The 19201-nt window shown below is 34.5% G+C and overlaps 3 protein-coding genes and 1 pseudogene across 4 annotated transcripts; 1 reads left to right on the top strand and 3 right to left on the bottom strand.

The window, feature by feature from the left end:
* The first annotated feature begins 682 nt into the window (after positions 1 to 682).
* On the top strand, positions 683 to 1776 carry LOC140821794 (auxin-responsive protein SAUR36-like). Its single transcript, XM_073182396.1, has one exon. It carries the CDS (start codon positions 1099 to 1101, stop codon positions 1582 to 1584), a length of 486 nt encoding a protein of 161 aa, XP_073038497.1. The 5' UTR covers positions 683 to 1098; the 3' UTR covers positions 1585 to 1776.
* A 1558-nt stretch (positions 1777 to 3334) lies between these two features.
* On the bottom strand, positions 3335 to 6213 carry LOC140821880 (uncharacterized protein At5g43822-like). Its single transcript, XM_073182548.1, has 6 exons — positions 5886 to 6213; positions 5486 to 5604; positions 5130 to 5309; positions 4866 to 4922; positions 4294 to 4361; positions 3335 to 3783 (listed from the first exon to the last, which is right to left on the bottom strand). The coding sequence occupies exons 1-6, from the start codon at positions 6015 to 6017 to the stop codon at positions 3740 to 3742; spliced, it is 600 nt and encodes a 199-aa protein (XP_073038649.1). The 5' UTR covers positions 6018 to 6213; the 3' UTR covers positions 3335 to 3739.
* A 399-nt stretch (positions 6214 to 6612) lies between these two features.
* Positions 6613 to 11393, bottom strand: LOC140822135 (uncharacterized; annotated as a pseudogene).
* A 520-nt stretch (positions 11394 to 11913) lies between these two features.
* Positions 11914 to 16785, bottom strand: LOC140821861 (protein NRT1/ PTR FAMILY 7.3-like). Of its 2 annotated transcripts, none has more exons than XM_073182509.1 (5): positions 16673 to 16785; positions 14562 to 14649; positions 14224 to 14441; positions 13306 to 13868; positions 11914 to 12936 (listed from the first exon to the last, which is right to left on the bottom strand). In XM_073182509.1, exons 1-5 carry the CDS (start codon positions 16748 to 16750, stop codon positions 12078 to 12080), a joined length of 1806 nt encoding a protein of 601 aa, XP_073038610.1. In that variant the 5' UTR covers positions 16751 to 16785; the 3' UTR covers positions 11914 to 12077. The 2 variants fall into 2 exon arrangements, with proteins under 2 accessions (XP_073038610.1, XP_073038611.1); XM_073182510.1 differs by lacking the exon at positions 16673 to 16785 and adding an exon at positions 14739 to 14859.
* Positions 16786 to 19201: the final 2416 nt, after the last annotated feature.

Genomic DNA, 19201 nt, shown 5'->3' with positions numbered 1-19201 from the left:
TATCTTCCCATAATCGCACGCCCGCCTTGACTTGTATCTCATTAAATATTCAGATTCAATTTCCTAGTTTTTTCAACTACTGGCTCAGGTTGGAAGTTGGGATAATCGGGATACGTGGCAGTTCTCAAGTTGACCATTCAGCCCCCGATGTTGAACACAAGCTCGATAGTAACTTTATATTATTTTTTTCTGTATAATGAAATGAAATTAAATATTTCTGGGTTAAATTTATTTTCTCTGCTCAAATATTTCAAGGATATAGAGTGAGTTAGTTTGTAATGCTTGTCTGATGTCAATATGGACGAAAGTAACTAAATTAAATAAATAAAATTTATGTTTTATTCGATATCATAGTTTTTATGAAATATTTAAATAAATAAACATTAAGATGCCATATGGATATCGACTAACCGAGTTAGTAGAGTAGATCTATATGAATTAAATGATCATGAATTTGATTAACTTATCAACATCTTGTTCAAGTTTGTCACATAAGTGATAATATTTGATAAGTATTATTTATCTCGATTCACTTGATTTATAAATTAATGAGTTTATTAGATATATATCAAATGATAACGACATTGATAATAAAAAAAAAAAAAGAGAAGATAAGATTCTATTATTTAGAAATATATAATACAAGAAACCTTATAATATGACTTCAAACCAATTAATTCATGTCGATATTTTTCATGTAAGAAACTTCTTTATACCTTCGCCAATTCAAGAACCGTTCTGGTCCGTTTGACTTTTTCACGGCTCTCTCTTGTTTAAATGTCTCAGACCTTTTATCGAATCTCCTGCAGTTTTCCTCCACCATTTGGAGTACTTCTCCCTACATCCTCCTCCGCCGTCAACCACCTCTTCCACCGCCACAAAGTCTTGGCCTCGGAGGTACTTCCATGGTTGGAAAATTTTGGTGTCATGGTAACTGCTGCGGAGCCAATTAAATCCTGCTAATAATACCCAAGCGTTTCTTCGAGGATTCTCAAAATCAAAACTCAGATCCAAGAACCTTTCACTGAATTCGTTTGTTGTACACTCTTTCCATTTCGTGTTTCACCTTATTTTCTTGAAAACAAGGGGGGAAAAGACATGGGCAGAACTCGAGGTTTCTTGTTCAAGCACCGGGTCGTCGCAATTCTCCGGCAGGTTTCCCGGCACCACCGTGGCCGGGTGGACCGCCAGGAAGCCTGCGAGGTCAAAAAACCCATCTCCAGGCTCATCAGCTGGACACATCGCCTCGGGAGTAGATTAGCCAAATCTACAGCATCCAAGAAACTTGATCCTGGTCGAGGTATCGCCCGGGTTGAACAAGTCCCTGCTCTTGAAAAACCTGCACCCGTTCCGAAAGGGCATCTGGCTGTGTACGTGGGCCAAAAAGATGGGGATTTTCAGAGGATTATGGTGCCTGTTGTATATTGCAATCACCCTTTATTCTGTGATTTGTTGAAAGAATCAGAGAAAGAATACGGATTCGATCACCCGGGTGGCATTACCATACCCTGTAGGATGTCGGAGTTTGAGCAGATCCAGACCCGAATCATGACAGTTCATTGTTCCCGGAAGAAGATCCGATAAAAAGTGAAGGCTCCTTACCTTGCCGCCATCCGCATGATGTCGACGACAAACAATATTTAGCTTTTTGTAAAATATATATTATACTATTTCTATATTTTTTCATTTTTATTTTATTTGTTTAGTTTTATGGATTTTATATTTTGAAATTAGTTTTCGGTACGTTCTACAAGGATTTTTTTTAGATTTATGTTTTTTCCTCGGAATTATTATCTAAGATTAATGATTTTCTAGATAATCGAAGTAGCTAAATGGATTAGCAAAAGGTCCATGTCGATGTAACTCATGCTCATGTTATGTGTATTACATGGTAAGAAATTGCCAAATACCGATAAATAGATTCAAATTATCCAATAAGAAAAATGTTATTTTGGGACTCGACTCTAAAAAATAGTTCAAAAAAAGATTGTTCAAGTTCGTATATACAATTTTTAAATATTTAATTCAACCAAGGAGAGAAAACTAACTAAAGTAAATATCGGATATTATAAATCCAAAAAAAAGTTTCAGAAAAGTGAAATTACATGTCAAATACTAATCATAAAAAATTAAAATTATTTTAAGATCTAATTCATTATACCACTGGTAAAGGCTAATTTATACTGGAAATATAACTTCCCAGAAATATATATATTTAAAATATAATCACCTCCAATGGGAAAAAGTGTTTTTATTCCACTGAAAAGATATAAAATTTTGGAAATGAATTCCACAACAGTCAACAATTGTGCTCAATGTAGCCCATGTCATGTATTACAAAAGTCGTAAGTAGAGTGGGGTTTTTTTTAAAAATAATAAGCAAGACGTTACTCCATGTAAGCGACAGAATATTTTAGCGACGGACTATTATAACAAAACCGTCGTAAAATTGAATCGGCAACGGTTCAACTACAAATAGTGCATCAATTGTTTTTAACCGTCTGCTTACTTTTATATTATTATTATTATTATTATTATTTAGCATAAATCTTTGTTTTTATTTTATGGTTTACATAATGAATGATTTATAATATAAGATTATATATATATAATAAATTGAAATATGAGATTAACATAATCATTAGGTTTTGTCTGACATTTTGGAATGACTTGACTTTTGGTTAAAAAAACAAAAGCCAAAACAGAGGGAATAAATGGGGTTCTCCAGATCAAGGAGACCCAAACAAATCAGCTGCTCAATTGAAGCCCATTCAAATTTCACATCATGGGGCCTTTATTGGTCTATGATCCACCTTTTTTACTTTTGTCTTCCAAGGTGAATGAATATTTTCAAAAAGAGTGAAAAAAGAAAAATATATTCTACTACTTGACGTGCAATATTTGAACGGGTAAGTGAATTCGACCAAATCCTTAAAAATTCCACCTCTGAATCTCTTCTCATAACCATATTGTTCTTCTTCGTCATCTTCCTCAAAAATAACATCCATTTCACCAAATCCCACGCCTTCATCTACTGCGGCTACCCCCAAGGAAAGTATCAGCCTAACTAACCATACCAAACAAACCTCTACTCCATACTCTCCTCCATGACCAGCTCCTCTTACACCACCCTCTACAACTCCTTCGCTCTCGGAACAGGCCCCTCGACCGTCTCGCCCGAGGGCTCAGTTTATGGCAATGCAGAGGTGACTTGGACACGAAGGACTGCTCCGCATGCATAGGTAGTTCGATAAACCAGACAGTCTTACTCTGTCCGTGAACATATGGAGCAACTCTCCAGGATTTAGTATACATAATATGATATTTTATAATAAAATTAGACGTACATTTTAATGCACAATCATTCATGGTAGGTACTTTGAAATAGGAATGCTGGTACGGCTTAAGGTCCATTCAAATTAAACCGTGTGCAAGACAAAAGTTTTAATTGTCGAAAAATCGTTAAAACCAATTTTCGGTTTATTTGGATTTTGCACAACTCGATCACCAATTTCCTTCTTCTGATGCACTGAGTGTCAAAATCTGCAGTCTCTCTTTACAGTAGGACACCAAAACTTCATAAAAATCTACAAACAACCATCTTTCAACAGCAATTAATCATGACTAATTAAACCCTTTTGCCCTCCAAAGTTTCACCACGTAGAAATTCCACCTTTTGAAGGTACTCATGAATAATCAAGACACCTTCGATATGCAGAGACCACTCTTATTGATCATCTCAAGAGATTTCTTCAGCAAATATGATGTCGCATATGTATTGCACTGAAACAACAAAGAGTAGATATCAGTGGGCGGTTCACCTAAAGATATCGTTAAACTGTGCGAAATTGGAGAACAAAATAAAGAAATAAGGGTGACTGGAGGAAAATTTTGGGATGTTAGAACAATGAACGCATAGTATTCATTGTACAGTCTTAACAACAATATACTCAGGAAAAGGTTAACCACTGAGCATTTTCACGAGAAAACTTGTACGCTCGAGTCATTTAAAAAAAAAAATATATGACACAGAAGAACCTCATGTAACACATGCATATTCCATTGAACGTAATTGTTAATGTTTCAATGTCATATATTGTGTACAAAACACGAAGTAGAGACGCCTTATATGCTATTTTCGTCTTCTTTAAGTTTAAAAACATTTGTTTTCTTTAAGATCTGATGCATTTCTTGATATCATGAATCATGTAACTGCTAACTAAAATTGGATTGCAAGTTAGGAACATAATGGTACATTCCACCATTGGATTTTCGCAGGCAACTTGAATTCACCTTCTTCTTGATGAATGTTTGGTTGATCAACCAGGAGTTGCTGAAGGGCTCCTAAATCAGCACTTGCACTGAATCGGAAAAGGGCAATAATGCATGAATATAAATTAGCATAAGCTAGTTGATATGTAAGAATAACAAGCATTAGAAAATCGAAAAGAGCAAAATGTGAAAATGAAAAAAGTGAGAATGACTCTCTAACAATTTCAAATTCCGAACTGAGATTCACCGTTAATATCTTATTCGAGCTTGGTTTGGCAGCTTCATATAGTTTGCTGATTTTTAAAGCTCAACTTGAGCATGACCTTCAGGAATAGAGAAATACATCGAACTAAATTGAGTCCAACTGAGTCCAACTCAAATACAGCTCCAGTTTCATGCTATCAAAACTTGTTCGAGTTTGACTTGTTAAGACACTCAAGCAGTCAATATAAGCTAAAGCTGGATAGAAAATCACAACCACGCTTAAGCAAAATGTTTCTAAGCTCAACTCGAGGTTTTAACAACCTTACTTCCAAATTGAAATTACATTTTTTGAGCCAGATGGTACCTTACGGATCCTAAAATCAATATACCTGGGTTTCAGTGCAAGAGCCGGAAGTGCAGACACCACAGATAGTTTAAGAAGATACCTGCAGGAGAGGAGAATATAGGTGAATATATACCATGCCACAGAACTCAAATGCACAAAGTGAGTTTACACCCTCCCATCGCTTATATATCTTAGAAGTAGGGACAGAATAGATTAAAAAATTGAAACTTGCAATGTACGATCCAAAAACCACTAATTTCAATAACAATAAAAAATTGAAAATGTGCAGAATTTCTGACGCACATACTCTGCTTCATGCATATCTTCAAGAAGCCTAAGTCCATCTAAACAATCTTCAAGACTTGGTTTTATGCCGATCCGTTGCCTCAGCTGCTTTGCTGTTGACTGCGAAGAACCCGGTCCTGCCAGTTGCCGACTATCATGAACTATCTTCTCGAGCGATGACACAACTCCACGAAATTCTTCCCTTGAATTCAATTGCCAGTAAAGAAAGGAAAACAAAAACAAAACTGTCCTTATTTTTACATTACAAAGGTCAAGGTATGCAACGAACAGCTTGTGTCCCAAAAGTTTTACAAAAATGAATAGTGTCTTCAATATGCTGTTACATGAATATAATTCCAACACCTGAACAATACTTACAAGGTGTTGTTCATTGAGAGTAAGATGGTTTGCAGTGACTCCATTTGCTTCCCCAACACAGCATCTTCAATGCCCTCTACGCATTTCAAGATTCCATAGTTTCCTGAATCTTGAATTACCTAAGCATTAAAGTTCCAGAAAGACAATTGAAAGGGAAACTTCAAATTAATACAAACCGTACAAAGATAGAATAGCAGTCTTCGATAAGCTGTTACATATATGCACTAGCATGAAACTTGTACATTGATAAAAAAACGTCATTAATATACACATGAAAAACCATGTGTAATTCAATTATATGCATGTAAAACGCTTATTAGAATATCATTTGCTTGGATGCATTCACCTAATACAAGGAAAGTTGATTCGAGCACAGAAATTTAGAGCGAAAGAATTGAACCTGCAACCTTTGAATAATGGAAGCGGCATTAGAAAATTGTGAAGTCAGACGAGTTTGAAACTCATCCCAGCGGCTCAATTCGGCCTTGACTTTTCTGAATTTCTGTTGATATTTTTTTATAATTGAGTCCATCTTTTCAGAGCGCTTAATCAATTAAACCTGAGAAAGGGGTAAACTGATTTTTTTTACCCAAAAAAATGAAAGAAAAACCCACTTGACAGGGTTTACTGGATTCTCCGCCGACAACCGGCAGCGATGCGGGGTGACGAGATGGTGAGAGAACGATATGTGAATTGACAAATGGGAACCGATTTTAAGTATTTGCAGTTTTGTCCCATGCCCCCTTCAAAAATTTGACCGATTATTTAATTTTATAATTATAACATACAAAACTATAAGAATGAGATGTAAAAGTATAAAACTTATATTTCGGATCGTAAAAATATAAATTATTATCTTTTTAAAAATTCTGAATAGAAATTATTAATATTCTAAGATTTTGTTTGATTTCTTATAAAAATAAGAGCAAATGAAATAGAATATGTCTCTGAGACGATCTCACGAATATTTATCTATGAAGCAGATCAACGCAAAATACGATATGTAAGACCGTCTCACACAAATTTTCGAATTTAATTCATATCGTAAACAATTTTTTTGATGAAATTAGAACTTAGTTTCGAATAAAACGAAAACGACTTATTGGTACATATAACTTAGTTTGAAATGTTAAAGATACAAAGTGCGACTTTTAAGTTCTATATATTAAGTGTCTTTGATATATATTTTCCCATGGACATCCTAAAATGCCAAAAATAATTGCAAATTGAATCATATATTTACACGAGTAGATTTGTTTTTTACATGAATGAGGAGGGTGGAGGCTTTTTCGTTATCACCGGAAATCGAACCCCAAACCTGCCTATAGGAGGTTTATGTCGACTCCTTTATTACGACCGTGTACCTGCTATATGTAACAGGTTGGGTTGAATTCTTGTTTACTCTTCAGAACTTAAGCTTCCATGTCTGGCCCAGGGTACGCGGGTAAGCTCATGATAAGCTTATCAAGCACTGGGCTCCAAATTGTAAAATGATAAAGACTTTGATACTTCGATCCCTTTAATCCAAGAATCTCATGCACTGTCAACAATTCACAACGAGTTAGAACTGGAAATAAACTGCTCAAGATTGGAAGCAGAAATGACAGAAACTCACAAAAAAAATTATATCAGCAAGATTGCATTTATTTTGTTCTTTCTTTCCTAGTAAATCAAGAAATTAGTATCGCATAGAAAGTTGATGATTTAAGGATTCTTGCCACCACATATGATAATCAAGAATGATGGTAAAGACTCGTAATTGAAATCTGATACAATACCAACAAATTTGGTATGTTTTATAGCAGACAGAAAATCAGTGGTACATATAAGTGAAAAATATCATGGTACTGTATTGCTCAATCCCAATAACACAACCCGATTCAAAATTAATAACAGATTAGAGAAGTTGAATTGCTAATTTTGAAGATCTCAAGGAAGAAAAGTTGTAAAGACCCTGAAGTTCTGATAGCACGAAAAGCTTAAAAGATTGTTGTTCAAGAATGAGTATGATCCCAAAACAAGGGATTACATTATGAACTCCATATTCAAACATTAGCAATCACATTACCAGGTAATCACCACCAAGACCGGCTCGTGTATGATATTGAATAATTATTTCAGAAATGATTGATAAAATGACAACAAATATGAAATGATCTTCGTGATGTCAAGTATAGTGAAAATAAGCACGAAAATAGGTAAATGAAAACCAGCGCAACAAATTACAGTTTGAAGTATCTTAATAAAAACCAGTACAACAAATTACAGGTAGAAGTATATTTATAAGAGCATCGAGCCTTTACTCCTAAAAAATACAGTACTCATCAAACAAAATGTAGGAAATTTCTGCAAAATACAAAATTCAGGATAACAATAACGACCATGAACCAAGGGGGATAGTGACAACAATTTCAAGAATGCTAGTTTTACACAAACAATAAAGGGACCAGAATTGGAAGTGACAAGGGAAATTTAACTAGTTACCAAGACATTCCACATTTGTGGGATGAGGTGCCAGTATTGGCCAATTACATGAACATTATTGGTAATGAAATGTGTAAATCCATGAAAAGATGTTCCTAGCAATGCAATGATTATCTTGAAGTTAACAAGGGCTAAGCAGATCACTACATCAACAGTAAGGTTTACCATTTGCCCTGGGCTCCAACAGCTAGTATGTATGGTCAAATATCAATAACTAAACCAGACCGAAAGAAATGGCATTAAATTTGAAACAAAGGAGATTGTTTAATTAGTTTTATTCCAATGCCTTGCATGAATTAGAATTTATTCTTATAAGCAATATTTGACCTTTTGATTAGATAATCAAAGATAATAACTCTGTCACTCTCAGCTAATTTTTGCATATCACCATTGTTTTCATTTTCATTTTTATTTTATCATTGTCTTTTTATAGGAAAGGGCAAGAATTATTAACAACAAAACCTTGTCTCATTTGCTTTTACAACATAAAAAAATCTAGAGTTCTAATCCAGTGTCAAGGACAACTCTCAAAATCATTCATCATTCCATGTAAGTAAATTATGGAGGGCCAGAAATCGACATTTGGCTTTCATTTATCTGTGCTCAATGAAAAATAGTAAGCATATTAGTTGTATTACCATATAAAATAATTTTAAATGTGCAATCATCTTACCATGTGTATTTAAAACGTGCAAAGTCATCTTACCATATAATGATAGTCGATGTATAACATATATCACACTATATGTATGCTATTTCGAATCTGACAGCAAACATTCACTTTTGATTCCTGATGCAAATTTTCACATTGAACAAATATGTTCTCAATATTTCTAAATTCAATTTTCAAAATGTAAATATATCATGAGTCACCTCGCAATATAGATAAATCTTGGACCATCCAACCCAAATTCGTACTATCTTGGTCAACTAATATTGCTTCACCAAATTAACTTTGGTCATGACCTAATTAACCCAATTTTCTGAGTCCGCTCCTATAAATACCAGCAGTTTGTGCCGGTAAAAAACACCAACACAAAAATGCCGAGGAAGAGAACCAGATATGAAAAAATATCCAATGAGAATGAGAGAGCATCCACTTTCAAAAAAAAGGTTGATAGTTTGTTCAAAAAAGCCAAAGAACTATCAATATTGTGCGGAGTATACATTTGTATAATCATTCTGAATCCTTCAGATGGAAATTTAATCACGTGGTCATCCGAGGGCGAAGTTCAACAAGGACTTTCAAGGTTCTTGAGGTTTCCCAAACAGGAAAGACTCAAGAAAATGGTCTTGCATGAAAATTTCTTAAAGCGGAGAGTGGATGAGGAGACTAAAAAATTAATGAAACTTCGGAAAGAGAACGAAGAAAAGGAAATGGAAATTCTTATGAATCAACTCATGAATGGTGCTAGCATTGATGAACTTGATGAAAGACAGTTGAATGATCTGCTTTTGTTGGCCGATGAGAAGATAAAAATGCTTGAAAACAGGAAAGATGATATTGAGAAACAGCAAGGGCAACTCTTTATTGAAGGTGAAAGCAATGGTTTTGTCATGGACACAGACCCTAAACAAACAGAAATTACTCACTCCTTTGTGGAAAATGAGGAAGAACTTCCTGATGACCTCAATCAAGTATGGCCATCAATTTATTTTCCTTGAATTCGGTGGTATGTTTCAGGCAGATACAGCGGTTACCAACCTGCCTTTTAGCAATATAAATAAAAGAATAAATAGCACAAAGACTCTTGATCTGGAAAACTTGGGACAACTATTGCTTCAATTAAATTAGTTTATTCAGGCTGCAATACTAAGAAAAGTGTATTAAATTAAATATTTTAAGAATATGAAATGAGCATAGGTGAGAATATCTAAACTTGAAAATTAGACCAGTGTCTTAATGAGAAAAAAATTATCAATATTGAGAACCTTGAACGATTAACTCTGTTAATATTTAATTAATAACTTATCCACTTTGGGCGGAAAATATTGGCAAGTGGTAACATATTGCTTGTTCATGCTACTTAAACCAAACCCAGAATCATATGTTCCAACTGTTGATGAGAAGACAGGGGTGTCAGACCAGAATGGTGGCCGTACTTCTCAACAATTTCTAAAAGACATGGAGGACAGATTCAGTCATCTTTCTCATAACTAAAAATTTTGAGGGAAAAATGGACTACGAGGAAGAGTGATGCCATAATAGTTTCAGGTTACCGCACTTATAAAACATCCATGTACATATGCAACACAAAATGCCACACAAGTGGAGTTGGGTTTTAGTTCAAACAGAAAATGTACATTTACATATGATTCTGGGTTTTATTTACTAAGAGCATTCGGCTTCCCCTTCCACTAAGATTCGCAAATCTAGACAAGGCAATGCTCAACTTCTCATAATCCACCTCGAACTCACCTCTACCGCTGGGAAAAATCAACAGAATGCAATCAGGGTGCTCGAACTCAATAGCTGGCATCTTCTCTCTGATGGGCCTGCTGGGAATACTAAAATGGGCAAAATTTGCTAGCCCCATCAACTTCTTCAATTCTTCACAGCCTAACCCGTCTAAAATCCTTGCATCCCAGCCAAGCCCAGCTGCCGCCATAGAAACTGCAGCTGCGGCATGCCCAACATCGTGATTACAATACCTAAACGCCCTATCTCCATACTTACAAGCCTCCCGCCAAAAAATAGACGAGAACCCGATCAAAAAAGAATCTTCGGGAAAAAATCCACGAAAATCAGATTGGATTTGAACTCTAATTCCAAAGCATGTTCTTTTGGCGCGTAATGCGCGACGAAAGAGTGATCAGATAAAGCAACGGGAGGCGAAATGATATACGCATCCGTAGGATGTAAATTCCCGCTGCTAGGATTCACGCGTAGCGACCAGGTTGAGAATCCAGTCGTTTTCTACGCAGATAATGCTAAGGAATTATAGAAAAACTTAGAAATGGAAGATTTCGAGATAGGCTCCGGCTTCGCTAAAGAATTAAATATAGTCAAATAGGAAGGGGAATTCACCTCATTCTCAGGGGGGTGCAGCAGGGGTAGAAGATCAGCGGAAAGGTAGCAGCGGAAGGGATTAGGCTGGTTAGCCCAGTCAAGACCGTGAGGGCCACGTGCATAGTTGTTGAAGGAATGCTTCGTTTGATTATGGTATTTCAAAACTTGGGTAACTTGCTCTTGTTTTTCGTTGCTGTCCTGTAATGGTGATGTAGCAGCGGGGGTTTGCTGGGATGACGTGAACATGTTGAGAAATGGAACGAGCTTTTTAGCAGCGGCAGTGGAGGAGAAAAGGATGGAAGATTGGCGGCGGTGGAGACAAACAGGGAGTCTGTGATTGTGATGTGTGAGAGGCATGGGACTGGTGCAGAATTACAGTGGAAGTTGGAATCGGTTCTTTCTTTCTTCTCCCGATGGTCCCTTACCACACATTTATTTATTTATTTATTTATTTATTATTATTATTACAAACTAATAAATATTATTATTAATTATTATTTATTTTTTATTAGTATTATTATAATAATAATAATTATTATTATTATTACAAACTAATAAATATTATTATTAATTGTTAAAACCTAATAAATATGAAGTATATATGCACATAAAGAAATAATTTTTTTCAATTAAAGAAAAAAAATAAATATCTACGCCAAAAACCAAAAATCTTTTTGAATATGTATAATACAAAAATATATATATTTTGCTTCTCGTTGAGAGATTCATCTCAGTTGGATGTGTCTCTTGTTTCTTGCTCTGTAACATTCGGAGATTAATGCAGTTATAGAATTCAATGATTCACTAGTTTTGACTGATGTGTCCACTCCAAGAATTACAAGATTCTTGAAAACAAGCAGCCCGGAAATAAATGAACTGCGGAAATTTCACCTTTGAATTCATGGGCCTTACAGTACTGTCTGTAATCTTAGTATCTGCTAAAGCATTCTCTCGGCTATAACCAGAAGAAAATGAAATGTTACTTTACATCAGCTATTTAAATTGTTGCGTTTGTTCAAATGACTGATAGAAAAGAAATATGACTTTTTTTATTTCAAGATCCCGGCATTTTCTGTAGTTTTTTCACTCTTCCTCGAGTCAAGGTAGAGCTGTTGTTAATTCCTTTGCTTCCTCTCGTTTCTCATGTATGATACACTTAAACCGGTTGGCACATGCGACGAACAGCACAAGATCTAAGGCTATCAAAGCTGCTGACAAGAAAAAGAACCGATCCATATGGCCTTCGTTCAGATTCGTAGGTATCCAACCCGGTTTCCCATTCTTTGATGTGATCTTCATCACTAAAGTCACTATTATGCTGCACAAGAAACTACCTAAAGCTGGAGATGCCATGGATAAGCCAAGTCCTAAGCTCTTCAGCCCGTCCGGTATTTGAGATGCAAAGAACTCCCATTGTGCAACGTAAATGAATGCTTCAGAAACTCCCACGAGCACATACTGTGGAATCTGCCAGAAGATGCTCAAAGAACTTGTGTCTCCTTCGTTAGCGTATTTCAGTCTATATTGCTCTACGAGGCCAGAAAATATGACGGCTATGATTGAGATTATCATTCCTATACCAATTCTTTGCAGCTCGCTCGGAGCGTTGAGCTCTTTCTTTGTTATCTTGATGTATAATGGTACAATGACCTTCTCGTAACAGAGTATGAAAGTCGATGTGCTTATAATGTCAAAAGCCGTCATACTTGCTGGGGCGATGTGGAAATTGAATATCAGCGTGTTCATTGCTGCCCCTTGCTCGACGAAAAGAGAGAGAACTTGTACAAATACTATTGATGCTACGATGGTGCAGAACCATATTGGGAGAAGCCTTAGGACGCATTTTACTTCCTCAACTTGTGTCACGGTGCAAAGATGCCATGGATTGGGAGCTTGGCCTTTACTTTGCAGCAAGATCTTGTCTGATGGAGTTATAACAGCTGCCTTGTCAAGGTACCTGTTAACATAAGAAGCAGCATACTTTCATTAGCATCAATGGGGAAAAACAGTTGTTTCATGTGGTTTAGACTTCGGCCAATCGTTAAGTTTAACGCAGAGCTATATGAAGAACTCAGAGACTGGTTGGAGTCACTTAAGGGACTGGTTGGAGTCACTTAAGGTGTATACGTGGGTGGAACCACAAGGGAATACGTGCATTGGCTATTGTGAAACTCGTAGATCCCACGTTAGTACCTCATGGGTCATGCTCGTGAGTTGTGGATCAACAGTACACATATATGACTAGAAATAACATAGACGAGGATTTTCAGTGGTGGCATCATCCGCAGCAGGTGACAAGTGGGATTTATGATTTAAATTAACTTACTTAAAATCGTAGGTATGTGATATTCTTCGACTACCATCGCCCTTTTTGTTGATGGCACGAACTCCATATAGCTCATCTCCACATGATGGTAAATCTACTTTCAATTTTCTCACAAAAGCAACCACCACCTGAAAGAATCTTGATACGGGGTTGCCAGAAGGCCTAGTCTGTCTATACCTTAACGTTCCACTCAACAAGAAAATCAGTGCCACAAAGCTACAAGAGGTTGATATCCAAAATGCCAACACCCATTCCCCTATATTTTGGATGTAAGCCAATATTGTCTCCGCAATCAAGGACCCAAGATTCAAGGCAACGTAGTAATAGCTAAAAAACGTGGTTTTTGACTTGTTTTCTTCGGCGTCTTCCTCGTCAAATTGATCTGCACCTAAGGTTGCAAGTGCTGGTTCTATAGCCCCACTTCCTAGAGCTAGTAAATATGCGGATACATAGAAAATCGCGACTTTCTCTGGGGACGGTTGGTTGCACGGGTCTCCCATCTTCCCACAACCCTTTGGTTCAAGCAAGAACATCTGAGTTGACAAAGAAAATAGCACCAATCCCTGCAACAGCATTACAAAGAAAAATTCATACAACACATGATCACAGATTATAAAGACTCCTTGTGGTCGAAACTTGAAGCATGATGGGATATTTCAAAGATAGGAACAATCATATGTAGTTGTATTAACAAACTAAAAATCATATTCGAGCCGTCTTTAGCAAACCAACAAAAGCAATTATATACAACACTAAAACAATTATCAACCTATCTCCTTGTTTACTCCCAGTGCCCTGAATTTAAACGATAACGTTTAACGTCGTTATTTATATAACCAGAAATTAAAACACCAAGTAAGGAAAAGAAACAGAGGAAGTACTAAAACGTGAACTTTATCAAGTCAAGAGATCACTCACAACAACTAGAACGCCTTGAAATACAACACAAGTCAAGTATCTTCCCAAGTATGAGTCGCTGAGAAATGCACCCAACAGCGTGCACAAGTTAAGTGTTCCCATCCAAGTACTAAAATTCTTGGCTGCATCCGCATTCGACTGCCTCAAAACCGATTTCAAAAACAGAACCATGTTCACTTCCACACCAGTAAATGCGAGTGCAGCAAGCCCTTCGCTTACTGAGGAACAAGCATTCGATCCAAAGCAACCAGTTAGTTCAACAATACAAATATAACACTAAAAATGCTAATCCCGAGTACTGCATATATATGATCAAAACAATGTAATTTTATCGATACCAAGCAACAACATTCCGGCTTTCCATCCACCAGTCCTCCCTTTCATTGCCGGGCTGCCATACATATCAGTTGTCCCATCTTTGGTTTCCTGAGTGTAACAGATTGTTCAGGCCTCAATAAAGATGAAACTTGTGATTATCACAAAACCATACATACACATTGAGTTTGTATACTTACCATGTGTTTGGATTGAAAGATTTTGAGAGAAGTTTAAGAACCAAAAATTTCAAATTTATAATATAACAAAAATTCTTTATCTTTTCAGTCGCTTCCATTGCATCATTCGATCAACATTATATTATATATTATTATACTTAACATGATTTAAACTGTGAGGGAAAAAAACAAAAAGAATTCCAAAGTTATACTAATAATTGGTATCTACACTTTATTTCATTTGTAATATATGGGTCAAATTTATTTACAAATGAAATGCAAATAACAAAAAATCGAGTGTATATATCAACTTTCATATATGTATACATATAGTTTTGTTATGTTATGTTGTTCATCGTGCTTACCTCTACGCCATTCCAATGACGTGATATTCACATATTGGATAGGTGACCATAGAGGTCGACTACCCAGTAAAATTGTCCACCAGACGTTTATATATGTATAAAATTTAAAGTATTTGTTTATAATACATCCAGCAGATGTTTCATGATACTCACTGAAATTTAGCCAATATACGAAATTATAATTTATAGTAATTCTTTTAGATGCATGAACCTTTGCTAGAAAAATTGAAAACGAGAAATCCAAATTATTGCAGTAAACAGGCTACTACTTAAGTCAAATTTTAACTTTATCTAAAAAATATGAATTTCAATAACTATTATCCCAACTGTATTAATGCACGCAGTCAATTTAATTTCTTGGTAATCACAATATAGGGAAAATGAAAAATGTTAACAGAAGTCAAGATTGTACTAAATGAAATTAGCGTCGGTTCCCAAAAAAACAAAACAAAACAAAACAAAAAAATATTGGAGATAGTGAAAATTAGCAGAAATAATATAATCTAGAATTCATTTATTTTAACTACATCATTTGAAAATATTTACTTAAAAAAACACTTAAATACACCAGATTTTTAAAGTGATTTTATTTTATTTTAAAAAAAACATAAAGAAAATTGATAAAACGTGGTTTTGCTTTTATTTTTAAATAGAAATAGAAGCCTAAAAACCATGAATTCTAATTTAAAAAGAAATCACTTAATTTGTAAATATTTTTTAAAAACATAATTTTTGTAACCAATCAAGATACTTTTTTAAGCCCATTGACTACTCCAGCCAAACGGACTTCACTCCAAATTTGAATCTCATAAATCTTGAATCGGCTCCAACAAATAATTGCCGTCAATTTACACACACACCCCACCACCACCACCAGAGACGGTCTAACGAATATTTATCTGTGAGACGGATCAACCCTACCGATATACACAATAAAAATTGATACTCTTAACATAAAAAATAATATTTTTTCATTAATGACTCAAATAAGATACTCGTCTCACAAAATACGACCCGTGAAACCGTCTCACACAAGTTTTTACCTCACCACCACCACCTTTTAAGAAACAAAAAAGACAAAGGAAAACTTGCATTTGATTATGTTGGTTTGTGAGTGAACAAAGTGCAAAAACCCTAATCATAACAGTACGTGTATATATATATATATATATATATATATATATATATATATATATATAATCAATATTCCTCAACATACTTTTTTTAAAAAATACCAAATCTTCGGAAAGTATATATATGAATTGATTGCGAATAGATTTTGCAATATGATTGTGTTGTACATTTCTTGATAAATAATAATAATTAAAAAACCAAAAGATGGATATGTAACAAACAACAATTAGTAATAAAAATGATTGCACCTGCAGTTAAATGCAAATTCCAAATGATTATGTTGTGCATTTTGTTTAGTAGGTAGACCCCGACTGGGTTTGAGTACTAGAGGAATCATTTTTTATATATAAAAAAAAAAACATAATTTAATTTTGAGCTTCAGATATAATTCTTTGGTTGAATCCAATGAATAAATCACTTATTTTTCCTTAATTTATTTGGAGGCATTAATCGTACCTCAGAATCATTGCATGCAACAGCCGAAACGACGCCTATGGAAGCATTGCACTGAGGTGCGGTTGCCTCCATGTCCATTTCTTGGAATTGGAAAGCTATGGCAAAACGAGATGGCGAGCAAGGCAAAAGAGGCAGTTGCATGCCTATTTATTAGCTTTTCTAACTAATAGTACAATATAATTAATAGGTCCTTTCTCTGTCCTAAAGACTTATTTGTTTTTTAGTGCGTGTTAAAAAATTTATTGTAATACCCGAGTTTACAGCCAAACTCTATATTTTATTTTTATTAAATTATTTAAAAAATAGTTGCATGTTTTTTTTTTACTGCATACGGAGATATTAGTAAAATATGTGTATAAATAAATGTAGAACTTTAAGATTTTAAATGGATTTCACAAGTAATTTGGGAAGGATGGAATTAGACTAGTGGCCATGTTGAATTAATGGTCCATAACATTTTTTTTTGGGTGCATAAATTTGATTGCATTTGGAAAAAATAAAATAAAATTGTGAGAGTGGAAACGTGGGAGGCATGCAAATAGCGACGGCTCCCAGTGGCAAAAGGACACGATTTTAGGAATAAGGAGACTCTTGTTGCTTCGATGCTATATGTGGGGAACTGTCCTTACATAGTTTGGATGGATAAGATTTACACACATATGTGATTTTAAAAAAAATTAGTGGATCCCATATATATGGCTAAATTTGGGTCATTGATTCTATCATGGGGTAGTGTCCCTACATATAAAATGGAATCAACCGGAGACTCCCATGCAAATGCTGATGCTCCCCCGTTGAAAGGTCGGGGGCACATTTTCAGAATCATTCGTCAACAATTTAACATTTCTAATTAACTGAATGACTTTAACGTTACTTGTAATAAATATGGTTGTTCACATTCAACCACTGTATATATAGTAGGTCTTTTATGAGACGGTCTCACGAATCTTTATTTGTACTACGAGTCAACTTACATATATTTACAATAAAAGGTAATGCTCTTAGCATAAAAAGTAATATTTTTTCATGGATGACCCAAATAAGAGACTTGTCTCACAAAATACGACACGTGAGATCGTCTCACACAAATTTTTGTCATATACACACGTCTTTTTTGTTTAATATTTATGCATGTAAAATTTGTTATAAATAAAAAGGAAAATTGTAATTTTAGTCGTCCGACATATTGCGATTTCAATCGTCTATACTATCAAATTTCAGTTTTAGTCATGTATGTTTTGATTTTAATCATTTTTTTTCATCGAAAATAATGACGTGGAATTATACATATAAATGTCGCATAGTATCACATCAACATTAAGTCGAAAGAAGAACCAAAATTACCAAAATAAAAAAACAAAGATAATATATCAAGACTGAAATTTGACAATATAGAAAATCAAAATTGCAAAAAAACAAATATAGATGGCCTAAAAATGCATATTTTCCTTATTAAAGTACTTAAGAAATATAGAATAAACCTAAATTTTGGAGAGTACAAATTTATTATTAATACAATGTTACTGAGCATCAACCTCCCAAGTATCATTTTGGTTATTTAACTTTAATTTTTAGATGAAAACAATTACATTTCCTTTTTTTACATCAAAATTATTTCGTTCATATATATCAATGACTTTATTATGTCTATATTTTTTTTTGCTAATTAATTGCTTTTTTATTAAAAAAAAAAAAAACATGCACCCCAACCCAAAGTATCCCAATAAATTTTTTGGACTAGTAGTGTACAAACACAACATTTTATGTCTTAATTTTTTTTACATAATGCGTGTTTGATTCATTACTTACCTTCAAATGAAAACACTGCAATAATGATTCTATTAAAGGAGGAGAGAATTTGTTTACACAATACCATCTACATTGGATAAATAGTTGAACTAACGTTTTAGGTTCGTAGCTGGCTTGATAGATGTTATTCATATGAGTAGCGTCTTTATTCACTCAGCACATGACACGTATGATGAGTGATGAATCATGATCATATATCCATACATCATGCTTGAATAAATGTCTATAATTTATCCACTCAACACGTATGACATGTACTAAAAAGATAAAAACAATATATATATGGATAGTATGAACAAAACCTCGTACGTGTGGTGAGTCTCACAAATCAATCTGCTCGAGGCTCATAATGTAAAAGGGCCCAAAATATAGTATTGGTTCAAACACACCCAAAAATTTTTTGTTACAAGACACCAACAATATCAAAGAAAAAAGGAGACCACACTTTTCCCAATTGCAAATTGATTCTATATATACAAATAAGGGAAAATTATTATTTTTTGTTATACATATTTGTGTCTTTGTGATTTTGATATTTTATTTTGTCAAAATTTAGTTTTATCTCTCCTATCTTTTTTTTTTGCAATTAAAATTTTTTTTCTGACAAGAAGTTGATGTGACACAGATGTAATACTGACGTGTTGCTGTCGTATGCACTGTCACATCAATACTCTCGATGAGAAATACAGAAATTACCAAAAAAAAAAATCAAAGGTGACA

Source organism: Primulina eburnea, unplaced genomic scaffold (genome assembly GCF_022965805.1).
Source record: "Primulina eburnea isolate SZY01 unplaced genomic scaffold, ASM2296580v1 ctg739_ERROPOS11973397, whole genome shotgun sequence".
Lineage (NCBI taxonomy): Eukaryota > Viridiplantae > Streptophyta > Magnoliopsida > Lamiales > Gesneriaceae > Primulina > Primulina eburnea.
Note: the sequence above shows the minus strand (reverse complement) of the source record. Positions and strands in the feature narration are given on the sequence as shown.

Excerpts from the sequence above, each read along its gene's own strand:
- LOC140821794 (XM_073182396.1), top strand. The coding sequence starts at position 1,099 with ATGGGCAGAACTCGAGGTTTCTTGTTCAAGCACCGGGTCGTCGCAATT.
- LOC140821880 (XM_073182548.1), bottom strand. The coding sequence starts at position 6,017 with ATGGACTCAATTATAAAAAAATATCAACAGAAATTCAGAAAAGTCAAG. Across the intron at positions 5,605-5,885 it reads CCATTATTCAAAGGTTGCAG|GTAATTCAAGATTCAGGAAA; the intron begins GTTCAATTCTTT and ends TTTAATGCTTAG. Across the intron at positions 4,362-4,865 it reads GCTCTTGCACTGAAACCCAG|TGCAAGTGCTGATTTAGGAG; the intron begins GTATATTGATTT and ends TTTCCGATTCAG.
- LOC140821861 (XM_073182509.1), bottom strand. The coding sequence starts at position 16,750 with ATGGACATGGAGGCAACCGCACCTCAGTGCAATGCTTCCATAGGCGTC. Across the intron at positions 14,650-16,672 it reads TTGCATGCAATGATTCTGAG|GAAACCAAAGATGGGACAAC; the intron begins GTACGATTAATG and ends TGTTACACTCAG. Across the intron at positions 14,442-14,561 it reads AGCCGGAATGTTGTTGCTTG|TAAGCGAAGGGCTTGCTGCA; the intron begins GTATCGATAAAA and ends CTTGTTCCTCAG.